Source organism: Larus michahellis, chromosome 1 (assembly GCF_964199755.1).
Source record: "Larus michahellis chromosome 1, bLarMic1.1, whole genome shotgun sequence".
NCBI lineage: Eukaryota > Metazoa > Chordata > Aves > Charadriiformes > Laridae > Larus > Larus michahellis.
Genome location: NC_133896.1, coordinates 64251129 through 64272566, shown reverse-complemented (window position 1 = coordinate 64272566; position 21438 = coordinate 64251129). Strand labels below are relative to the sequence as shown.

Here is a 21438-nt window from a genome sequence, read left to right as displayed (position 1 = left end):
AACACTTTCCTTTCGAGAGTAACCAGGCTTGACTGAAAGGGTCACCATGCCAGCACTGACACCACGCTCAGAAGCCCCGACCAGTTGAGAGTACAAAGCCAGTTACCTGAAAGCTCAGCAGTCCCGTGCCCCAGCGCCAGCTGTAGCCATCTACCAGTTAAGTGAGGAAAAGATCCCCTAGATACACTGTCAACAACAATCCCATTCAGATTCCTATTCAATACATGAAAATTATCAAAAATCAATTCATTTTAGCACACATTGGATGCAAGACCTTGAGTTCAGTCATTTCCTACCAGGTCTCTCTATGTGGTCCCAGCCTGCCACCAGAAATTATAGCAACCTGTCAAGCAGGGCCCACTGAAACAGCCTTTACCGTGCAGTGGAGGGAACGGATGAGGGTAGCTGTTTGCCTACCGCTCCAAATGCGCTCTGTGTGTTTGTGCCCCAGACAAACTGTCCTTCCACCTCTGGCGTGGCTCAACACACAGCCACACCAAGGAAAGTAGCATATACCTTCTCCACTCTGGACTGGGCTTCCTTCACCTCAAGGAAATACCTATCTTTACCACCCCTGTGCATCCTTGCAGCAAAACAAAAGTACCAGAAAAGCAAGCTATGTATGCTCCAGAACATTGATAAGGATGACAAAGCAGTCCTCAATTTTTGTGTCTGTTTTACAGCATACACTTTCCCCCTTCTCCCTTATCGCCCAGCAAGAGGCTGCCTAGCGGTGCCCTTGCTCAGATGGAGGACAGGATCCTGGAGGAGGGCACAGGCAAAGAGCAAATTCAGAATAACTTGCAGTCCCTGAAGAGCACAGCAACCAAATAGTGCGCAGCCATCCTGCTCCCAGAGCACTTCCAGCGAGATAAAAACACCCACATAGCGTTGTACGTACAGCCCTGCAAGAGCAAACTATGTCGATGCACACACATGGGATTATCTAATCATTCGTCACCTAAATAACCCTATGAATAGTCGAATGCCTAAGAATTATTCACAGGATTAAACGCTGTGTGGTCATGGATTAGCACTGGACCCACTTCTGTGGGTCCATGTCGATGGATAACAAAAATTTCAGCAGTGATCTTATCAAGTAAACAAATTAGCTTGATAAGCAGAATTTTCTCTATGTAATTTAGAATGGCAGCAGCCCTCTTTAAAAAGTCATCTTTATTCTGGAGCCTCATTCTTACTATGCAAGCAGGAAAGGAAAGTAATTATGTCGAACAGCAGCCACATACCATTTGAAGCCACTCTTAATGTGTAAGGCACGAAAGGGAGGTAATTAGATTTTAATGGAAGCCAAGATTTGTAAGCCAAGATTTTCAGGTACTTATTTTCATTTGTTGCGAAGAAGGTAACAATTTACTCATGGCACTGCTGAACTCCTACATATAAACGTCAAGCAGTGTCCCCAGAAGCAATCTAAATAATTCAAAATAGCAAAAGCTGTGCTGATGGAAGGTTAGGGTGAAGAATTTCAACACCAGGTGTTCAGGACACAGTTTTCCCAGGAACTAGCACTCAATACCACTGAGTACAGAGGAAGGCAGGCTTTCTAAAGGGCTCTCTACCTCTCAGTGGGGCAAATTTTCCAAACCACCCGGTTGCTATGGTGGTGCAGGGGTACTTCCAAATTTTGGGGATGAAATGTCAACCCATGTGGGAGGGAGCAGTCTTGGCTTTGACAAAGCCAAAGATTTCATCCCTCAGTGAAAAAAAAAAAAAATCACCTTAAAGAGGTTCACCGTGCTCTCTAGGAACAGAAACTGTACTATCTTGTGATTTCCATGACTGTAAAAACAAATCCCTTGATTTCTGAAATACCCTTTAAATATGGTATTTCTTCTGCTTCCAGAGAAAGAGAACATTTGATGGCCATCTAATTAGTTTTCCTCCTATTCTCCTGCCTTACACAAAGCATTTATGTATTCAAAATGAGTTTAAGAAAGAAAAACTACATTATGATAGCAATTTTGTTCTGAAATGAATTCTTCTGACAAGTCTCTTTGAGAAACACACAATTCTACTGGATGGAAAAAAAAAGCAATACTCCACTAACTAAACAGCAGTAGAAGGCAACTTTCCAATGAATCAAGGACATTGATATGACTTGATATGATACCTGGACTTGCACAAGGCATTTGACACTGTCCTGCATGACATCCTGGTCTCTAATTGAAAAGACGTGGATTTGACAGATGGACCACTCAGTGGATAAGGAATTGGCTGGATGCTTGCACTCAAAGAGTTGTGGTCAGTGGCTTGATGTCCAAGTGGTGAGCAGTAATGAGTGGCGTTCCTCAGGGGTCAGTATTGGGACTGGTGCTGTTTAACATCTTTGTTGGTGACATGGACAGTGGGACTGAGTGCACCCTCAGCAAGTTTGCTGAGGACGCCAAGCTCTGTGGTGCAGTCGATACACTTGAGGGAAAGGGTGCCATCCAGAGGGACCTGGACAGGCTTGAGAGTTGGGCCTGTGCAAACCTCATGAAATTCAACCAGGCCAAGTGCAAAGTCCTGCACATGGGTTGGGGCAATCCCAAGCACAAATAGAAGCTGGGTGGAGAATGGATTGAGAGCAGCCCTGAGGAGAAGGACTTGGGGATCTTGACTGATGAGAAGCTCAATTTGAGCTGGCAATGTGCTGCTCGCAGCCCAGAAGGCCAGCTGCATCCTGCGCTGCATCAAAAGAAGTGTGGTCAGCAGGTCAAGGGAGGTGATTTATCTCCACTCTCATGAGACCTCACCTGGAGTACTGCATCCAGCTCTGGAGCCCCCAGCATAAGGACACAGATCTGTTGGAACAAGTCCAGAGGAGGGCCATGAAAATGATCAGGGGGCTGGAGCACCTGTCCTATGAAGATAAGCTGAGAGAGTTGGGGTTGTTCAGCCTGGAAAAAAGAAGGCTCTGGGGAGACCTTACAGCAGCCTTCCAGTACCTGAAGGGGGCCTACAGAAAAGATGGGAAGGGTCTCTATCAGGGAATGTAGTGATAGGACAAGGGGTAACGGTTTTAAACTGAAACAGGGCAGATTTAGATTAGATGTTAGGAAGAAATTGTTTACTGTGAGGGTGGTGAGACACTGGAACAGGCTGCCCAGGAAAGCTGTGGATGCCCCATCCCTGGAGGTGCTCAAGGCCACGTTGGATGGCGCTTTGAGTAACCTGGTCTAGTGGGAGGTGTCCCTGGCCATGCCAGTGGAGTTGGAACTATATGATCTTTAAGGTCCTTTCCAACTCCAACCATTCTATGATTCTATGACTTTTATTTCATTAATATATTACGATTGATTATATCCCCTATACCTTAGCTCTGTTTTGTTTAATGACTTTCTCTAGTTGACTGTAAGTGTTTCTCAATTTCTCCACTCTTTCAGTCACTCCTCTCCAGCAGGTTTTTATTCTGCTTCTCACTTTGCTAAAATTCCGTTTTGTATAGACTTGGTTTGTTCCCAGTTGAACATAAGATGGACTCAATTCTAGCCTAAAGGGTGGATCTGCACCATATAAGCCAGGAAGGCAGGCTGCAATGTGTGTTATGAATGGGGAAGAGCTAGATTTATGCCTCTAAGGAACGCTAGTGTATCTGACAAAGAAATGGACCAGAGAGCCACTCATGGAGAAAGTTCCACTCATTTTCTTTCTCATTGGAATTGCAGGAAGAAATAGATGCTGGGGAAAAAAATGATCCAACTAATTCTAAAACCATCCACAAAGCTCTGAAAAGATCTTAAGACAGTCAGAAGCCGTTGCTCAAACCTGACTTTTGCATATAAGACCTAAAAAACATTTACTTTAACATTCTTACATAAAACTCATCAGGAATTACAGGAAGTGGGGGATTTTTTAGATGGTAATTTGTTGAAACCAAGAATTTTCATCAGAAAGGTTTAATTTAGGTGATTTTCTTCACTCAAAAATTTGGGAGAAAAAGTTTCAAAATTTCCTACACAGAGACACATGCATTTTCTGATTTTGCTAGATGGCGATTTGTCCAAAGACAAGGATCAGGAAAGTTTCATCTCATTTTCTTTAAGTCAGGGTCACACGTACCTAAAACATTAAGGTACCTAAGCCTTAAGAGTAAGTATTCGTAAGACTACAATGGACAAACATTTCAAGCAAAGCCTGTTTTGCAATTGGAGACTACTGAAGGAGTTCGGCTAACAGGAAAGTGATTTCCAGAAGCAGCTCACTTGTCTCTTCTTTTTGCTGCTTCTTCTCATCTGCCTCTGGTACATTTTTACTGCTGATTCTGCAGGGTATGGCCTTTCTTACTGTTCTTTGTCATGTTCTGTGCTCAGCACAAGAGGGACCCAGTCCCAGCTGGCACTTCAGCCCTCTGTCTATGCTGTACACAAGATCCCTCTTAATGCCAGCGAGACAGGTGCAGGCACAGACTGATACATTCAGAGTTTACTCTCTGCATTCACTTGCGTGCAGGAGACTGCCAAAACCAAAAAGTATTAGCAATCCATTTGGAGTTTGGCATATACCTATACAGCAAAAATCTCATACGTTGAGGCAGTTTATGTGTCAAAATGAGATCTCTATTATATATAAAAATATATCTATATTATACATAAACAGTTATTTAGCAGAAAGTTATTTGTGACATACTGTGAATAGAGATGCTATTTTATTTAGTTAGTTTTTGAAAACCAGGCACAGTATTTCTCAGTTCTGCAACTCAGCCTTCTGCATCTGCCCGAGACAGGATCTACCCTGAGGGCACAGGACACAGGCTTGGCTTTGATCAGCGCTCCACACTCCAAAAAGTCACCTGCGAAAGTTTCACGGTAAGCACAGACAGGAGAAAAGACAGAGAGATGACGACGTGGAAAATAAGATGGAGGGATAAAGAAGGGGTAAAAAAGAAAGCTTGAAAGGAAAGGAAGTGAAGAAGTAGAAACGGAAAGGAAAGTACAGAAAGGAAGGAACAGGGCTTTCTCTCTGTTTCACTGCTGGGAACAGTAACGAGTGTAAACATTTGCTGATGGCATATCTTTTATCACAGCAAATCCCACAGCTTCAGGCATTTTCACGGCTCAAGGGCACTGACTAATGCCAAGGAGTCTGGACTGCTCTTGCAAGCCAGGAAAGTGAGACAATGAGCATGTAACAGAATTGGCACACACAAGGCCATTTAAACTTTCACCCGCAAAGTTCTGTATTAAACCCTAAAAGAAACTCCTGCAGGCACAAGAGGGTTAAACAAGAACATTTGTCACATCCAGTTTTTCATCTTCTGGGGCAGCATAGAAAAAAAAATAATCTGAAATATAAACCAGGGCATATAAAACCATGGAGGTCTAGATTTCCCATGAAACTTCCCAACCTTTTTCTTTTCAAAAGTACCTGTAAAAGCTGCAGAACAACTACAAATTGAAAAAAACTTATTTAAAAAAAATATTTCTCTTTCTCCCTCTCCTACAAGCATTTCCTGCTCCCTGGAATCAGGGCTGTGTCAATCAGACTGATATGTTATGATCTGACAACGTATACAAATTATTTACCCGAACAGTATAATTTTTCAAAGGTACAAAAGCAGTCTCAAGGGTGACCACAGTGCAAAGCCTCCAAGAAACATAAGGCAATGGAAGCAGAAAAGCCACCATTAAAAGACATCCAAACTTTATTAGTTACGGGCTGCACTGGCAGCTTACTAGCAGCTTGAGTCTGGTCTACTCTGCAACCACCATTGTGTTTTATTTTTCTTATATAGCTTACTCTTGTTCACACTTAAATTGAGAAAAATTATATTTCCTCATCTCGTGGCAGCAAGGAGATACGTCTTGGAGACTGAAGTTTCCAGTGAATTTTACTTCATCTTGAAATAACAAGCCTTGTCCTCAGACTAGCAAGGGGGACAGGGAAACACAACCAAGCATTTAGTACCCAGTCTCACCCCTCCGGACCACTGCTTCTTCTCTTGGTTTTCACATTTCTCAGCTCCATAAGGCATAAATTATTCATGGCAAAACTGCCTCTCACAATGTTTATGCAGCGCTTAGTACAATGCCACTCTTTTTCAGCTGGGGCCTCTGGGCATTCATGCAATACAAATAATCACGATGATAGCAACAACAATAACAGCCAGCTAATGCTGTTCCCACCGCACATCCACTGCCAGCGTCCGCCCTGCAGAGCTCAGATCACTGTATTTCACTGCAGGCTCCTGGTCAGCACCAGAGGCCATTCTTCAATAAACCTGCCTCATCCTTTACAGCAAAAGAAAAACCTCCCAATTTTGCCTCTCAGTTTTTTGTTTAACTATCACAGCTGTTTCCTAATATGAAAAAATCCCTCATTTTTATATCTAATTAGTTTGAGCAGATCCTATTATTCTGCCTCCTGTAATACTAATTATTACGCTAGCTGCATGCCTGCACGACTAATGAGTTACATTAAAGATGGGGAATTCTGAAACCTACAGAGGGAGATACAGCACGAGTGTGATGCCAAAAAAGGAGACACCAGCATCTTTCAAATAAAAGAAAATCACAGTCCTAACAAGTAATTTCTCCCCCTTTGTCCCCTCCAGCTATTCTTTAAAAGCAGACATTTTTTTGCTGCCCAAAGGCAAAGTTGAGGGAGGGCACCCCAGAAAAAGCAGATTGTCCCAACTTGCAAAATGGAGCGGGCCACAGGTGATCGTTTTTGTCAGTGCAGCACCCCATTTGTCTGAGCAATGAATAGCTGCATTATCCGGAGAGCAATTAATTCAGACAATGTCACTGTCAGCTCCGTGCAACAACCTGCAGCGAAGTCATCCTGCCACAGCGCAGTCAGTCTGTCCTGGCACCGCGCTATGAGTAAGACGTCCTCGCTGCAGGTAGAAGTCAAGGCTGCCACGGTAGTGCTCAAAAACCACATGTTGTTTCCTGCTCTTGGCACCAAAGTAAGGATGGGGACACGCCTGCTCATTAACAGAAGGTCCAGCTGTATGTTTTGACACCAACCTCCCTAAGACGACACAAGGTAAATCAGTGTCAAACACTGTCTTAAATCCACTGAGATTACTAATGTCAAAACCAAAGACCCTAGTTAGTTCGGACACTGACCTTGAAGTAAACTGTCACATTCTGATAATTGTAATCGCAAACTAAGGGAAAAAAGGGAGCAGCAGCTACTAGTCAGATCACAGAGCCAAGAGTCAACAGCTCCTAGCTGAGTGCCTGGACCTGCCACTGATACTGTGCAAACCTGAAAAAATCACTTAGCCTTTCTGACTTTCAGTTATCACTTTTTCTTTAAATTGCGCTTCCTCATCGCCAAGGAGGATTAGCTAATTGCTACCTGTAAAGATTGCTAGATAAAAGAAACAACGTAGTGCAGATTATTTATACTGCACTAAACTCTTAAGTAAAGCTCTTCAAATGATATGAAATTATTAAATATACACAGAGCGCTGTCTTTCCTCTGCTGCAGCAGCACGCACACTGTGCCAAACACAGGGAACTGCACTGACACCTTCCTAGACTCTCAAATGCTACACCTGATCTGCATTAGAGGAAAGAGATTACAGCCATTAATGACTCGGGCAGGTCTTGCCTTCACATGAGAAACCTTTCCAAACACTACATGTGGGAAGTATTATTAATCATTGAAGACAACAGTGGTGTAAGCAGTGTTAATGTTTGCCAACCTTAGTTGGAATTGGTTTCCTACGTGGCAAGGACTGAGCTGAGCCAGGATAAAGTAACTCATAGATCAGATATATGGTAAATTGATAAAAAGTTGGGAAGGGAGATTTATTAAAAAGAACTAAATACAGCCAGGTGAAAAAGTTATCAGAAAGGAGCATAATTCAAAAAATGAAGGGTACATTGCAGAAAGAGCAGGCAGACTGCTTATTCTATTACATTTTATCTTAATCGGAAGAATAAATAGCTGAAAGTACAAGAGTTATGGGGGGGAGAGAGAGGAAGAATGAGAGTGACGGAAAGAGTGCAAAAAGACACGAAGCCTACCAGGCAACCCAGCTCAATAAAAATAAATTCCTCCTCTCTCAGCAGTTAAAGCAAAATGTTTCCTGCATCCTGACAATACCCCATTCTTTTACTTTCTGGCCGGCTGGAACCCGAAACAACCATCAATCAAGTTTGGGTGGCCGTGAAGTAGGCCAGATGGAGTATGTCGGAAGCGTTTTCTGCTCTTCAGTGCAAGTTGGCCATTAGAGCAGCCACTCGACAGAAGTGCCTGAGTCTTTCACATCTGTCAAGATAGTTTAGGGAGACCTTGAACATCCCCGGCCTTGCAGACGCTGATTAGAATATGCAATTGTGTGTGCTAGAGGAGAGGTGGCTGCCTCCGCTGGGATTTTGTGATAAAAATTATCCTTTCATCCTTTCCAGCCTTTGTGATGGGCTTTCTCATGACCTCATTTGTGTACTAAATACACAAACCATGGTGTCTGGGATATCACTGTCATGTTGCTGACAGTTTCTCTGTCCAAATGCACAATATTCAAGAACAAACAACTGTTTTCATCCTGTGTTAACTACACTTCAGCACAGCAGCCCAGGATCAAGCTATTGTCTTCCAATCTGAGAACACCTCAGCAAAGCTATGGAGAAAAGAGCTCGTCAGAAATCCAGATAAAATTCAAATTCCTGATTCATCCTCTGCTCTCCCACTTAAATCCAATATACAGTAGAGCTTCTCTAATAATTTTCCTCTTGGAAGAAGTGAGCTCCAAAATGTCCAAGTGTCGCAGACTACAATCTATACTTAGAGTCAGCTGCTAAGAAGAAAACAACACTAAGCAGAGCAGTTGCTAACAAGGAAAAAATACAGTATTTTTTTTAATTTTTTTAAGTTTCCAAAATAATGCATGTGCTTCAAAAATATTTTAATGCTTTTCCATTAATGCTGACTAATGATAAAACAAATCCATAAGAACACTCAGATCACTGGTTTATGAGGCAGGCGTTGATTCCCAAGGTTAATTAGTATCTCCTGGTTTAATTAAGCAGAAGTTTTGCCACAACTCATAGAAGTTCCTGGAAAATCAAAATATACTTTTATCAGCAAAATCTGAAAAATGATAACCCTTGGGATTTTTCTGCAGGTATAATTTTCTTTTCTGTTAAGCATAGATCAAACTCCTAAGAAATAGCAGTCATCTTTGAAATAGGTGAGAGGAGAGAGACAAAGGATCCATCCTACTGGCAAAGCTGCTGCATGTTCACGAGCTGGAAAGGTAGAATCACGGAATCTTCAGAGTTGGAAGGGACCTCTAGAGATCATCTAGTCCAACTCCCCTGCTAGAGCAGGATTGCCTAAAGCACATCCCTCAGGGCTGCATCCAGGCGGGTCTGGAAAATCTCCAGAGAAGGGGACTCCACAACCTCCCTGGGCAGCCTGTTCCAGTGCTCTGTCACCCTCACTGTAAAGAAGTTTTTCCGTGTATTTGAACGGAACTTCCTATGTTCTAGCTTGTGCCCATTGCCCCTTGTCCTGTCACCAGGAACCATTGAAAAGAGCCTGGCTCCGTCCTCCTTAAACCCACCCTTTAGATACTTGTAAACATTAATCAGGTCCCCCCTCAACCTCCTCTTCTCCAGGCTAAAGAGTCCCAGCTCTTTCAGCCTTTCCTCATAAGGGAGGTGCTCCAGTCCCATAATCATCTTGGTTGCCCTACGCTGGACTCGCTCCGGTAGTTCCCTGTCCCTCTTGAACTGGGGAGCCCAAAACTGGACACAGTACTCCAGTTGTGGCCTCACCAGTGCAGAGTAGAGGGGGAGAATGACCTCCCTCGACCTACTGGCCACACTCTTCCCTATGCAGCCCAGGATGCCATTGGCCTTCTTGGCGACAAGGGCACACTGCTGGCTCATGGATAATTTGCTGTCTACCAGGACCCCCAGGTCCTTCTCCTCAGAGCTGCTTCCCAGCATGTCCGCCCCTAACATATACTGGTGTTTGGCATTCTTCCTTCCCAGGTGCAGGACCCTACACTTGCTTTTGTTGAACCTCATTAGGTTCTTCTCTGCCCAGCTCTCCAGCCTGTCCAGGTCACGCTGGATGACAGCACGGCCCTCTGGAGTGAGAAAAGCAACAGAAGAGCAGCAGTTACAGATAACATGTTTATTTGCATTTTCCTCCAAGAACAGAGGTGGTGAGGAGGAACTTCAGACACCAAGCCACACTAAGGAAACGCATCAGGTGAAATCTGATACACAGTACTTCACTGGGTAAGCCTAGATGAAATAATCTGCCTTACTTCCTTGGGTTCTTAACTAACCACATTAATTAACTTTTTAAAAATATGTAAGAGTTAGGGAGAATTGGGAAGGGGTCTCAGATAAAGATATCAGTTCCACATGCAAGCAGTGATGAAAAGAAAAACATACTTAGATTTAGGCGGTGTAATGAACAATAAAGGAAGTATTACAATGACACTTTCTTTTTCAACAAAAATCTGTAGAGGACATGCTTGAAATAATGCGTACAGTCCAGTCTCTTCACCTCAAAAATGATTTTGCAACCACAGAATCATAGAATCATTTAGGTTGGAAAAGACCCTTGGGATCATCGAGTCCAACTATCACCTCCACTCTACAACGTTCTCCCTTACACCATATCCCTTAACACCACATCTAAACGAGCCTTAAACACATTCAGGGATGGTGACTCCACACCTCCCTGGGCAGCCTATTCCAGTGTCTGACCACTCTTTCCATGAAGAATTTTTTCCTAATGTCCTGCCTAAACCTACCCTGCTGCAGCTTGAATAATAGAAGGAATTTAGGTGAGTCCTGTAGAGAGCATTCTTATCGTGGATAAATTGTTATACAACAAAATAAATTTAAGTCTGAGGTTTTAGCTTTAAAAGATGGTAAGTGACAAAAAGTAACAGAAGATATATAAAACTACAATTGTTTGGAGAATCTACATAGGGGCTTTTACTCATCCCATTTACAATATGAAATCAAAAGGAAAAGTGATGTAATGGAGAGGTTAGAAACACAACCTCATAGAAGGAAAATTTAAGGGTGCAGGAAAGAGGGCTAGTCAGGAAAATCATGAAAACAACCCTTTTTCTGAAAATACTGGTATTTTTCTGTTACATATTCTCAGTCAGTTCACATCTGCTTTTGGTACTCCCAACCTATTGCTGTCAGAGCTGTATTCCGTGATGCAGCTCTTGAAGCAGACACCAGTCAGAAAGGTAACCGTTTAGCGGTAGAACAGGTTCCTGTAATCAATAAGTCCCTCACTTACTATTCTGCTGCCAGAGCTCCCAAATGCCAGAGAGTCACTGCCCTGCTACTCCAGGCAATCACAGTAGGAATATATAGCACTTGATCAGCATTTACAGGTCTAGCTGCGTATCGACACAGACCTCATCCCTCAGAAGAAAACTGCTGCTTCCAAATAATGTATCACACGCTTTTTCTCTTGCAGTCTTGAGCCATTGATGTGAAGCTATGGGCGAAAAGGGAGGCTAACATATCCATTCCAAGTGCTCAGACAACAATCCAGATCTTCCTTCTCGTCTCGGAAGAATTAGTCTAACTACAGATTGCATACAGTTTAATTTTTCCTTTATCTAGATGTGGGTAGGGACTTACCTCCAACCTGTAATTTCCTTCACCTCAGGAAGAACACAAATACTCTCATTCCAGCCAACGTGCCAGCACTCAGATTTTTAACTCAGAAATAAAGTTCAGTAGGGCACAATATGTCACACAGCACTCATCTGCTTGACCTAATTTCTTACTCTAGTTCCTCCTACTGCTGCCAAACACACTGTCCGGTGCAGCTCCCATGTAGTTATACCCACTGATCCGCAATATGGATTTCTTATCGTTAGCTCAGGGCCCAGGCAGGCTGCAAGCGTGACTTCACACATGCTGCTCCTACTAATGCCAACAGCAGATGAACGAGCAGGTGGCCTGCAGGAAGATGCCGTGAGATTTCTTACACAAATCAGGAGAGCAGAATTTCTGCCCACAGTTGTGATGATCACAAACCTACATTTGTATCTATTTCTCCTTTTGCGTTCTTTCAAATCAAATGAAGTTGTGTTTTCTAATTAAGTCAAACCACATCTTTGCTGCACTCAGTACCAATCTGAGTTTCAGTCTCAGCTGTAACTCACTCATACCTAGAATCCATTAAAGTTAACTCCAATCCAGCAATTTCAAAAGATCTGCTTTTTAATACCATAACTTAAAAACGACCCTGTACCACTCAACAGCACTGCTCCCACAAAACGGAGCTGCATCGATGCTCTGCTTTGTCTCCCTCTTCCCTCTTCTGACAGCCATTGATAGAATATACTGACTCAGCAGGAGCAGAACAAGGCACGGGGCTACTAGTGGCTCAAGCGGCAGCGGCCTTCTGGCCACACAATAGGAAGCTTCATTCAATAAACTCCCAAATGCCACTTGGGCATGGAAACTTACTCAAAAAAAAGCAATCAATCAAAAAAAAAAGTCCTCCCCCCCAAACTAATAAACAATAAAATCACACAGCTCAAAGCCCTTCCTGCATTCCACCCAGTCACTTCCACCCCCAAATGAAGATGTTTAATTGCTGCCAACTCAACCAAGTCAGCTGGGCTCCGACAATCTAGCTGTATCCTTTCTGCTTCATGGCTTGTCATTATCTACACAGGTTCTAGGCTCAGCGCTCAGCTGGCAACCTCACGGATGGCGTGCAGGAAGACCAGTTACAGCTGTACTGACCGCAAAGCGGATGGAGGCACGCACATGCGCAGAAAGGGTCTGCAACCTCGTCAGACGTGTCTCTGGTTGCAGAAGCAGAGCAGGCCACCTGCAGCTGCTCCTCAGATCAATGGTGCCCCACCATCCACAATTCGAAAATTGCTCGTCCCAGTTGCACCTGTCACTCCTAATCTCATTTATTTTTATAATTATCCAAGTATTCAGAGCCTGGAATGTGTTAAACCTAGCTGATTTTAAGCAAACAAATGCCAGGGTAGCATAGCTTGTATAATCCACTTAAAACACATTACTTCTGTATCTCAAACAAGATCTCACAGTTTTTGCTCCCACTATAAATCATCCTACACACATAACACCTGCTACTCCAACAAAAGAGTACATTAAAAGGCTTTAATGATTGGAAAGAAAATAAGTTTGTCTAAGGGACACCTGGAAACACAAAAGCAGGAATTATGCTATCACTTGCATTTAAATAAGACATATACATTCTGTACTTTCCCTCCTGCTATCTTTGAATAAAGAATACACAACCTCAACAGTGCAGAGCACCCACGTATTTCTGCATGCAGTGAGAAGAACATCCCTTCAATACTATCTGTTGTATCGGGTTTGCATGGCAAGGTTTTGGTAGCAGGGAGGCTACAGGGGTGGCTCCTGTGAGAAGCTGCTAGAAGCTTCCCCCACGTCCAACAGAGCCAATACCAGCCAGCTCCAAGACAGATCCGCCGGTGGCCAAGGCTGAGCCCATCAGCGATAGTGGTAGTGCCTCTGTGATAACATATTTAAGAAGGGGGAAAAAAACCCCTGTATGACAGTGCCAGAAGAGAGGGGGGAGAGTATGTGACAGTAACAACTTTGCAGATACCAAGCACAGTGAAGAAGGAGGGGGAGGAGGTGCTTCAGGCACTTCAGCCCCGTGGAGAAAGAGGAGCCCACACGGGAACTGGTTTGCTGGCAGGACTTGTGATCCTGTGGTGAACCCACCATGGAGCAGTCTGTTCCTGAAAGACTGCACCCTGTGGAAGGACTCATGTTGGAGAAGTCCATGGAGGACTGTCTCCCGTGGGAAGGACTCCACACTGGAGCCAGGGAAGAGTGTGAGGAGTCCTCCCCCTGAGGAGGAAGGAGTGGCAGAGACAACGTGTGATGAACTGACCACAACCGCCATTCCCCGTCCCCCTGTGCCGCTGTGGTGGTAGGAAGTAGAGAATCTGGGAGTAAAGTGAAGACTGGGAAGAAGGAAGGGATGAGGAGAAAGTGTTTTAAGATTTAATTTTTATTTCGCATCACCCTACTCTGATTGGACTGGTAATAAATTAAATTAATTTTCCCCAAGTCGAGTCTGTTTTGCCCATGACGGTAACCACTGAGTGATCTCCCTGTCCTTATCTCATGAACCTTTTGTTATATTTTCTCTCCCTCTGGCCGGCTGAGGAGGGGGAGTGATGGAGCAGCTTTGGTGGGCACCTGGCATCCAGCCAGGGTCAACCCATCACATCTACCCAGAAGGAAAGCAGTCCTTTTTTCAACTAGTCGTTATTCGATACCAAACAATGCCTATATAAAAGGTGTCTTTATCAAGAGACACTTTTGCATGCTATTATTGGTCTGTTCCCATGAACAGTTGAGTTATGAAAAGCGTCTGTACTCTGCCTAGTCTAGTCACATCAGGAAACTGGTAGCAGTACAGGTGGTCTAAGGTTAAAATTGGAGTTCTAATCTTCAGCTTACCTCTTGTGTGTGAGACTGCCTTGACTATACAACTCCGGAATATTGTCTGCCTGACCGCTGAGAGATAGGAGCGGTGCAGAACTGAGAAAAGGCTATGGAAGTACAATCTCCTGTACTACTGAGTTCCCCCTGAAGCATTTGGGGCATCACAAATGCAGTGATTCAAATGAACTAGTGTGCAGCTCCCAGCAAATGGAATTTACCTTGAGGTTTGGGTTTGGTAAGCTTCCCACAGGGCTTTGAGATTGTGACAGTCTTCTGGCAGTCAGCATTATGAAGGGCTCTCTTTAGGTTCCCGGTTCGAGTCTTCAAGGCAGTATTCAAGTCGCATTCTCCCCAGGCCTGGAACTGGTATTTGCACTCCGCTGCAACGAATGAACAAATGGCAATTTTTAAAACAGAATGATTGAGTGTGAAAACCAAAATGTTATGAGTCCAATAGAATACCGCGGACTGTCAGTGCTTGTAGACAAAAGGATCATGAAACTGAAGAAAGGAATCCCAACAAAATTTTAAGACAATTTGCAGTGATAATTGCAGTCTTCCCCCCCCCAAATATTTTAAAATTTAATCCTCTTGGTTTTGCATGGATATTACGTTATTCTCATATAAAGGAAAATATATTCAACTATGAAGATAAACAATAAATAAATTGAAAAAAAAAGAAAGAAACACCAGCAGTGGGAAATGTCACTCACTTCCTATATGGCTGTTCCTCCGTTTGTATGATGCGAAAGGTTACCAAACAAGGCTTTAATAGTTTCAAGAATGTATGTGCAACTATGAACTTGTCAAGTCTGAAACTACTGCACTGATTGCCTTGGTAAGGTCACAGTGATGTCAAAGCCATACAAGCTGTTTACTAGAAAAAAAGCCAAGTTTGCAGAAGTAATCAGATCTGAGTCCTGGACAGACATCTTGTTCACGGCAAATGTGACTATCCTTCTGAATTGTTACATATGAACCTCCTGAACTGAATAATAAAGATGAAATACATCGGTCTTCATTCACTCCTTTCAATAAACATGCTGGTAGCCACCCATGCTCCATGCTGCAAATCACACATCACAAGGTCACGTGAAGCCTGTGGTAACCATTGCAGAGATTCATAGCTGCGAGTGAACACACGACACATCGCTGCTTCAAATAGAGTTGTACACAGCAGATTTCACCATGCTGCTGGAAGACTGAGTTTACGGTAAGTAAGTTATATGGTCTCTCTGCAGAGGAGCTGCTTTGCTCTGAAGAAGCTGCCTTCTGATACCTTGTATGTTCTACCTCCTATGAACTTCAAATACAGGAGTAGCCCCTTCACCAAGACATTTGCAGACCTAAGCAGAAAATACAGGCTTCCTGCTCCATGCTTAAGTAAAAATCAAAGCAAATGCCTTAAGAGAGTGATACCTACCTCCAAATTGCTTCTTCCAGTTGCAGGGAATCTTACACTTCTGAGTCTTGGTGGTTTGTTTGCACTCGGCTCCAGTGCGAGTGCCCTCGCGCGTCCCCAGGCCACAGTCACCATTGGTGGGTACACAGACACTCCACTGCCATTCCCCACAGTCAGACTTCTTCGCTTTTTTCTCTGGATGAAGACACGGAACCAAACCCAAGCAAGAGAAGTGGTCAGTACCCAGAGCCTATGAAGAAGTTCCCTAAACTTTACTAAACAGTCACAGCACCTGAAAGGGTGAATACGGAAGACATCTGTAAAACAACTGCTTCAAAAGCAAAACATCTGGCATGTTCTTCACAGTGCTGCAGAGACAGGTCAGCCTCTTTGATTCCAAATCAGCGTGGATCATTCAAATTCAGACCCAATACCATGTCTACTAGTCCACTTAGATATTCTCAAGTGGATCCTCATCTTCATAATGGGGAATCATCTAGAAACCATCAGGGATCATTGACCAAAACATGCAAGAGGGCTCACTCAGAAAGGAAACTCCTCTGTCTCCAGTAGTTGATGGCATGCAAGTATTTTCAGCTCCAACGGAAGCACTACATGGTATTTGGATTAGAAATGTGTGTGTTGACATTGTGTATCAGAGGATTCGAGCACCTCCAGGAAACAGCTGTGGGATGCAAACTTTTCGTTTCGCATATCATGTCACATTTTATGTTAGAATATGACCAAAACTCCAAAGGCAAATCAAAAACTACATGGAGAAGTGTACTTGAAATTCTATTAATAGAGGTGAGTTCATTGCTCAGGGACAAAAGTAAGGATCATGATTTCATTTAAATCCTTAAACCCAAGTCTGACGAGAAAAGACAACAATGTTATCAAACCCAAGGGTTCAAAAACCCAATTAGTTAGGCCCCCAAAACATCACAACTTTAAATAACCTTACATAACATATCTTCCTTCTAACTCTTGTATATTTACGTTCACATTTTCTCATATTTCTATACAGCCACAATGGTTAGAAACAACTTTTTTTAATGGGAACACCAATCCTGACAGACTCACAGGTCACATTAACTGGTGTGTAAGTAGCCTGTTAACACTAAGACCTTAAGAAAAACACCAAAAGATGTGTTCCTTAAAAAGATGTCAAAACTGGGTTTGATAGATATGAATTTTCCTCCCCAGGCCTGTCTCTCCTATAATGAGGTCCGAGTTCATCACTGACAGAAAGCAATTACCGCTGGATGTCTTGCTGTCTATCTGCAGCAGCGAGTTAGTTCAATTCTTTGTCGGAGGATTTCCACATCACACAGCATTGGCGTAGCATTGTCACATACAACACTGAACGAGCGACATGATAACTGCTTTTTCATCACTCCTGTTTCGTTCTGCCTAAGTCAAGCATAAACCTATTCCCAGAGCAAATTTTAAACTGCCTTGCAATACCCACTCTGTGATAAAAAGAGGACTCCAGTCTCCGGGGCTGTCAAGCTGCCAGCTTTCATGGAAACTACTTTTTGTTTTCCTATTTAACACAGAAAAACATGTCACTGCCACAAATCCCTGGTCTATATGTCAAAAGGTTAACGAATGGCCTGAATTTCATAACAAAACCAGAAGCATTTGACATTCTCCCATACATACAATCTGTCTTGGGGATTAACTCTGAATGATGCTGGACCTTACCTGGTTTCTCTTTCTTGCCAGCCTCGGTGGTACCCACAGCTGCCAGAAGGAAAACAAGTGCCAGGAGGGCAGCTGTGAACATTCGACGTTGTTGTTGTTGTTGCTGTTGCATTCTGGGGATTAACAAGAGAGAGGAAAAAAAGGTTGGTTAGACTGTAAAAAGTGGGACCCCCTCTAAAGTGTTGCTACAGCATTTTCAGCAAGCTCTTCTTCAGGGCCACAAGACACAAGCAGGTCAAACATAATTAGCCATTGGCAGAATGGGTAATTATCTTCTTTCCAGAGAGAATACAAAGTTTTTTAACAATTATTTTTCAGCCTGTGTACCAAATCCCTGATCTATATCGCTGATGTTATGGATGAGTTTTGCCACAGGAAGTTTAGTAATTACTGCTCACCTTCTAGAAACCTGTCAGAGAATCAAGGCTCCTGATGGGCCTGGAACTCCTCTCTTCTTTCCTGACCTCTGGCTGTGATTTATTGTGTAAAACTAAGCAAAACATATACTTTGTGCTTCATCTTACCCTTCATATGAAGTATGGAATGCTACACTGTCCACCTTACAAGGGTTCAAGTCCTTATCAGGCTTAATTGACATCTGAAAAGACCTTCTTTCATGAAAGCTTATATAGAAAATATGTGATATATTATCTTAATTGTCATTGGCATGTTGCTACCTACCTTTTCCCTCCCCTTCAGTTACTGTCTCTTCCTAATATCAGTTAAGCTAATTGCATGAAATGCAAAATGGGTGCAGAGACAGGACTGTCACACACAGCTAACAGCTACCCATAGCATGCTAATGAACCCAAAATCTGGATTTGGGAAGCAAATATTCAAATATAACAAGGAATTAAAACCCTTAGTTGGTGGTGAAGCACCAGTTATTAGCCAACCGCCGCAAGTCATTCAGAGCTAGCTGATTTCAATGGTTTACACATATCTTTCCCTTTCACTTTGCTATAATTTGCATTGTCTCATTTTGGCATTGTTTAACCGAAAGCAGGGCCATAACAAATACATATGTTAAAAATGAGCAACTTCCCCAAAACCCAAAGACACGTCCTTAGTAGATAGCTGGGTACCAAGATGGTGGACAGGAGACTGCTTGAAAGCCCAGTCTTCTTTTTTTTTTTTTTTTTTTAAACTAGGGACCACAACATTCATGCTACGCCAGTCCTCCAAGGAAGCGTCAACAGCGCTAGCCACTAACATGATCTTAAAATCTCAAGTAAACTGATGTTACAGAGAGTTTAGAGGCAACCTGAGCTCATGAGCACAGCAACCCTAGGGAAGAAATAATTCTCACCATGAACAAAGAACAAAATGTTTTTGAAATTTAATTTGGCACTCCTCAGTATTCCCTGCTGGCTACCTCTTGTTCAAAAGCCAGATAATTGTAATTGACATGGAGAACAGGACAGGAATCCCAAACAGAGAGACTTTAAAGTATCCAGCTTCAATATCATGCTAGAAGCCAGATGAGAAAATGTAACAGTTCTCTTTAAATAAAGTTCATGTGACTATTGCAAGAGACTTGGCATTCAAATGTCTGAAAGAGCTGTCATTAGCACCAGTTTGATTTACTCCAAAAGAAAGTACGGGTTCCCACCATGAAGAAAAAGGACCACCAGCGCTTCCAGTGAACTCAAACAGCCCGGAGCAAGAGCGCACATGAGTCCTGCATGAGCTTGGGTTTGGTTTTCCCTTTCTTCTGCTACATGTTTCCACTTAGAGCCTCACATGTTTTACAGAAAATCAAATAAATAAATAAATAAAATAAGCAATAAAAAAAAAAAAATGCAATCTTCCTTTTTATTTAGCTTACTTCAAACTGGTTCTCCATAATCAAACACAGCTGCACCACTTTTAAGACACCAAACCTTCCCCCTTAGCACTTTTCCATTGGAGAAACTTCACCACCAGCAGCACTGCACCTCACATCCCATTTTCACAACGATTTATCTTCTCACTTCCTCTATTCTAAAGAACTCACCAGACTCCCTTGTTGAAGGAGTATTAATATCTTGGCTAGAAAGATATGGAAGAGACAAATACTTCCAAAAGTTGAAGACACTGTCCCAGCGTGCTGTCTGGGGGTGTCAGAAGCTGAAGTAAGGCAGCACCAGTGGGTTTGCTGCACAGGATGTTGCCTGCAGTGGGCTTGGGGGTCCCTTCTACATCCCTCATGCCCACCCCAGGGACCTTGGACATGGTCACACATACCCCAGGGGCAGCTGGCAGTCACCGAGAGCCATGGATAACTGTCTGTAGGGAAGCTGCCTTATATTAAGTTGAGAGAGACTCAAAATCAAATCTGATCAACATTATTTTCAGCAAAACGGGCCAGGAGAACAGTTGGGTTTTGGAGTCTGAAATGTTCCAGAAGCCCTATAAACAAAACCCCACGGAGCCTTAATATAGCATGTTTTCCTAAGACTCCAAGTCTCCCTACAGCCAAAACACTTGCCAAGTTGTCTAAGGCAAACACTAAACCTGCAGAGTTATATATATATCTCCCTCTGGCAGGGAGAGCCAGACTGCTTCCTGAAGTGCGTTCCTGTTAATTACCAACAAGTGAAAAGCCATGTTGTACAGATGGAGGCCTTGCCTCACACCACACCAACACCTCAAACTAGATGTAACCAGTATAACTACAGAAAATTGCATAATTTTTTTTGCAAATGATAGATCAGCAAGGGCAGGTGCTCCCACAAAATTACATATAGTACCCATTAAATATTATATATTTTTTTCAGAAGGCCAGAAAATCCCACCTATCGGTAATCTTTTGAGTTCAGTCTTCAGATTTCCTTGCAAATATTTCAGCTGGCCATTAAAAAGATGACCGAAGAGAAAAACTTGTCAGACTGGACTTGTTTATGAAAACAATATATTCTACTGAAAATAACTTTGTCTTTTTTGTTTGTTTTTTTTTTTTGAAATGCAAAGGTGACAATTTTTCCTTTTCATTAGATTCTGTGCTAATATTTCCAGTTCAACCTTTGATTTAAAGAACTGCCAAAACTGCTAATAGCAATGAAAAATCAAGTGTTTCACAATGTGCAAAACGGACTCTTCCTCAACATCTTGATTTTTGTAATAAGCCTTCTATCTACACCAATGGTAACAAGTGAATTGTGTGTTATGAAGGGAAAGTATTTCTAAAATCCTGTATGACAGCCCCTAAGCAGAGCAAGGCAGCAGCACTTAAACAAATGTCAGTGGTATTTACAGCCAACAGGAAGAGATTAAAATAAAAGTGAAGGAAGGGAAAGAGACATTTGGGGTGGGGGGAGCTCTAGGAAACTTCAGAAGAGAGAAAAGATAGAGAGAGAGTTTAGAACAGTTCAAATGATAAGCTGAAACAAGATCAGAAAAAGAGAGTGAGTAATCACGAAAAGAGCACTAAAACAGGAATGAGAGAAGAAATAAGGAGTTAAGTGATGGTTAAACGCTAAAATAGAGAGTGTTAGGAAAATATGAAGTGTGTAACGAGGTGAGAACCAAAGCCCAGCCGAGATGCACTGTAGCAAGTGACTTCTCCCAACAAAAATGAAGCACAGGAATTGCTTCAGTCTTACAGTTGATTTCACAGTCAATCTCTGTTTGGGAATAAAAAAATGAAGGGAAAATTAAAAAATGGGAGGCAAACAGAAAATTAATGAGTTCATCAACCATTTCAACTGGTTCAATTGCACGTTCAGCACCAGAAAGAGAGTCAGGAAGAAGTCACAGTATGGCTACAGTTTAAAGGACCTTCTGATTGGAGCTTGAGACTCCCACTCCAAATCCCTCAGTGCCCCCGACCTGATTTTACAATCGCACTCACCTCTCCTGAACCTGATTCATTAAATCATTCGTTTCCTGTGATGAGTACAGTCCACATGACTAAGTATACCAACT

At 42.8% G+C, this 21438-nt stretch overlaps 1 protein-coding gene across 1 annotated transcript in view; it reads right to left on the bottom strand.

Annotated features, from left to right (window-relative positions):
• Positions 1-21438, bottom strand: part of PTN (pleiotrophin) — a 79491-nt gene that overhangs the window by 5747 nt on the left and 52306 nt on the right. The window contains exons 2-4 of the mRNA XM_074582785.1: positions 17533-17645; positions 15847-16020; positions 14642-14803 (exon numbers count right to left, since the gene is read on the bottom strand). Of these exons, the coding sequence (XP_074438886.1) occupies positions 14642-14803; positions 15847-16020; positions 17533-17644 (448 nt within the window). The 5' untranslated portion in view covers position 17645. The remainder of the gene's footprint in view (positions 1-14641; positions 14804-15846; positions 16021-17532; positions 17646-21438) is intronic.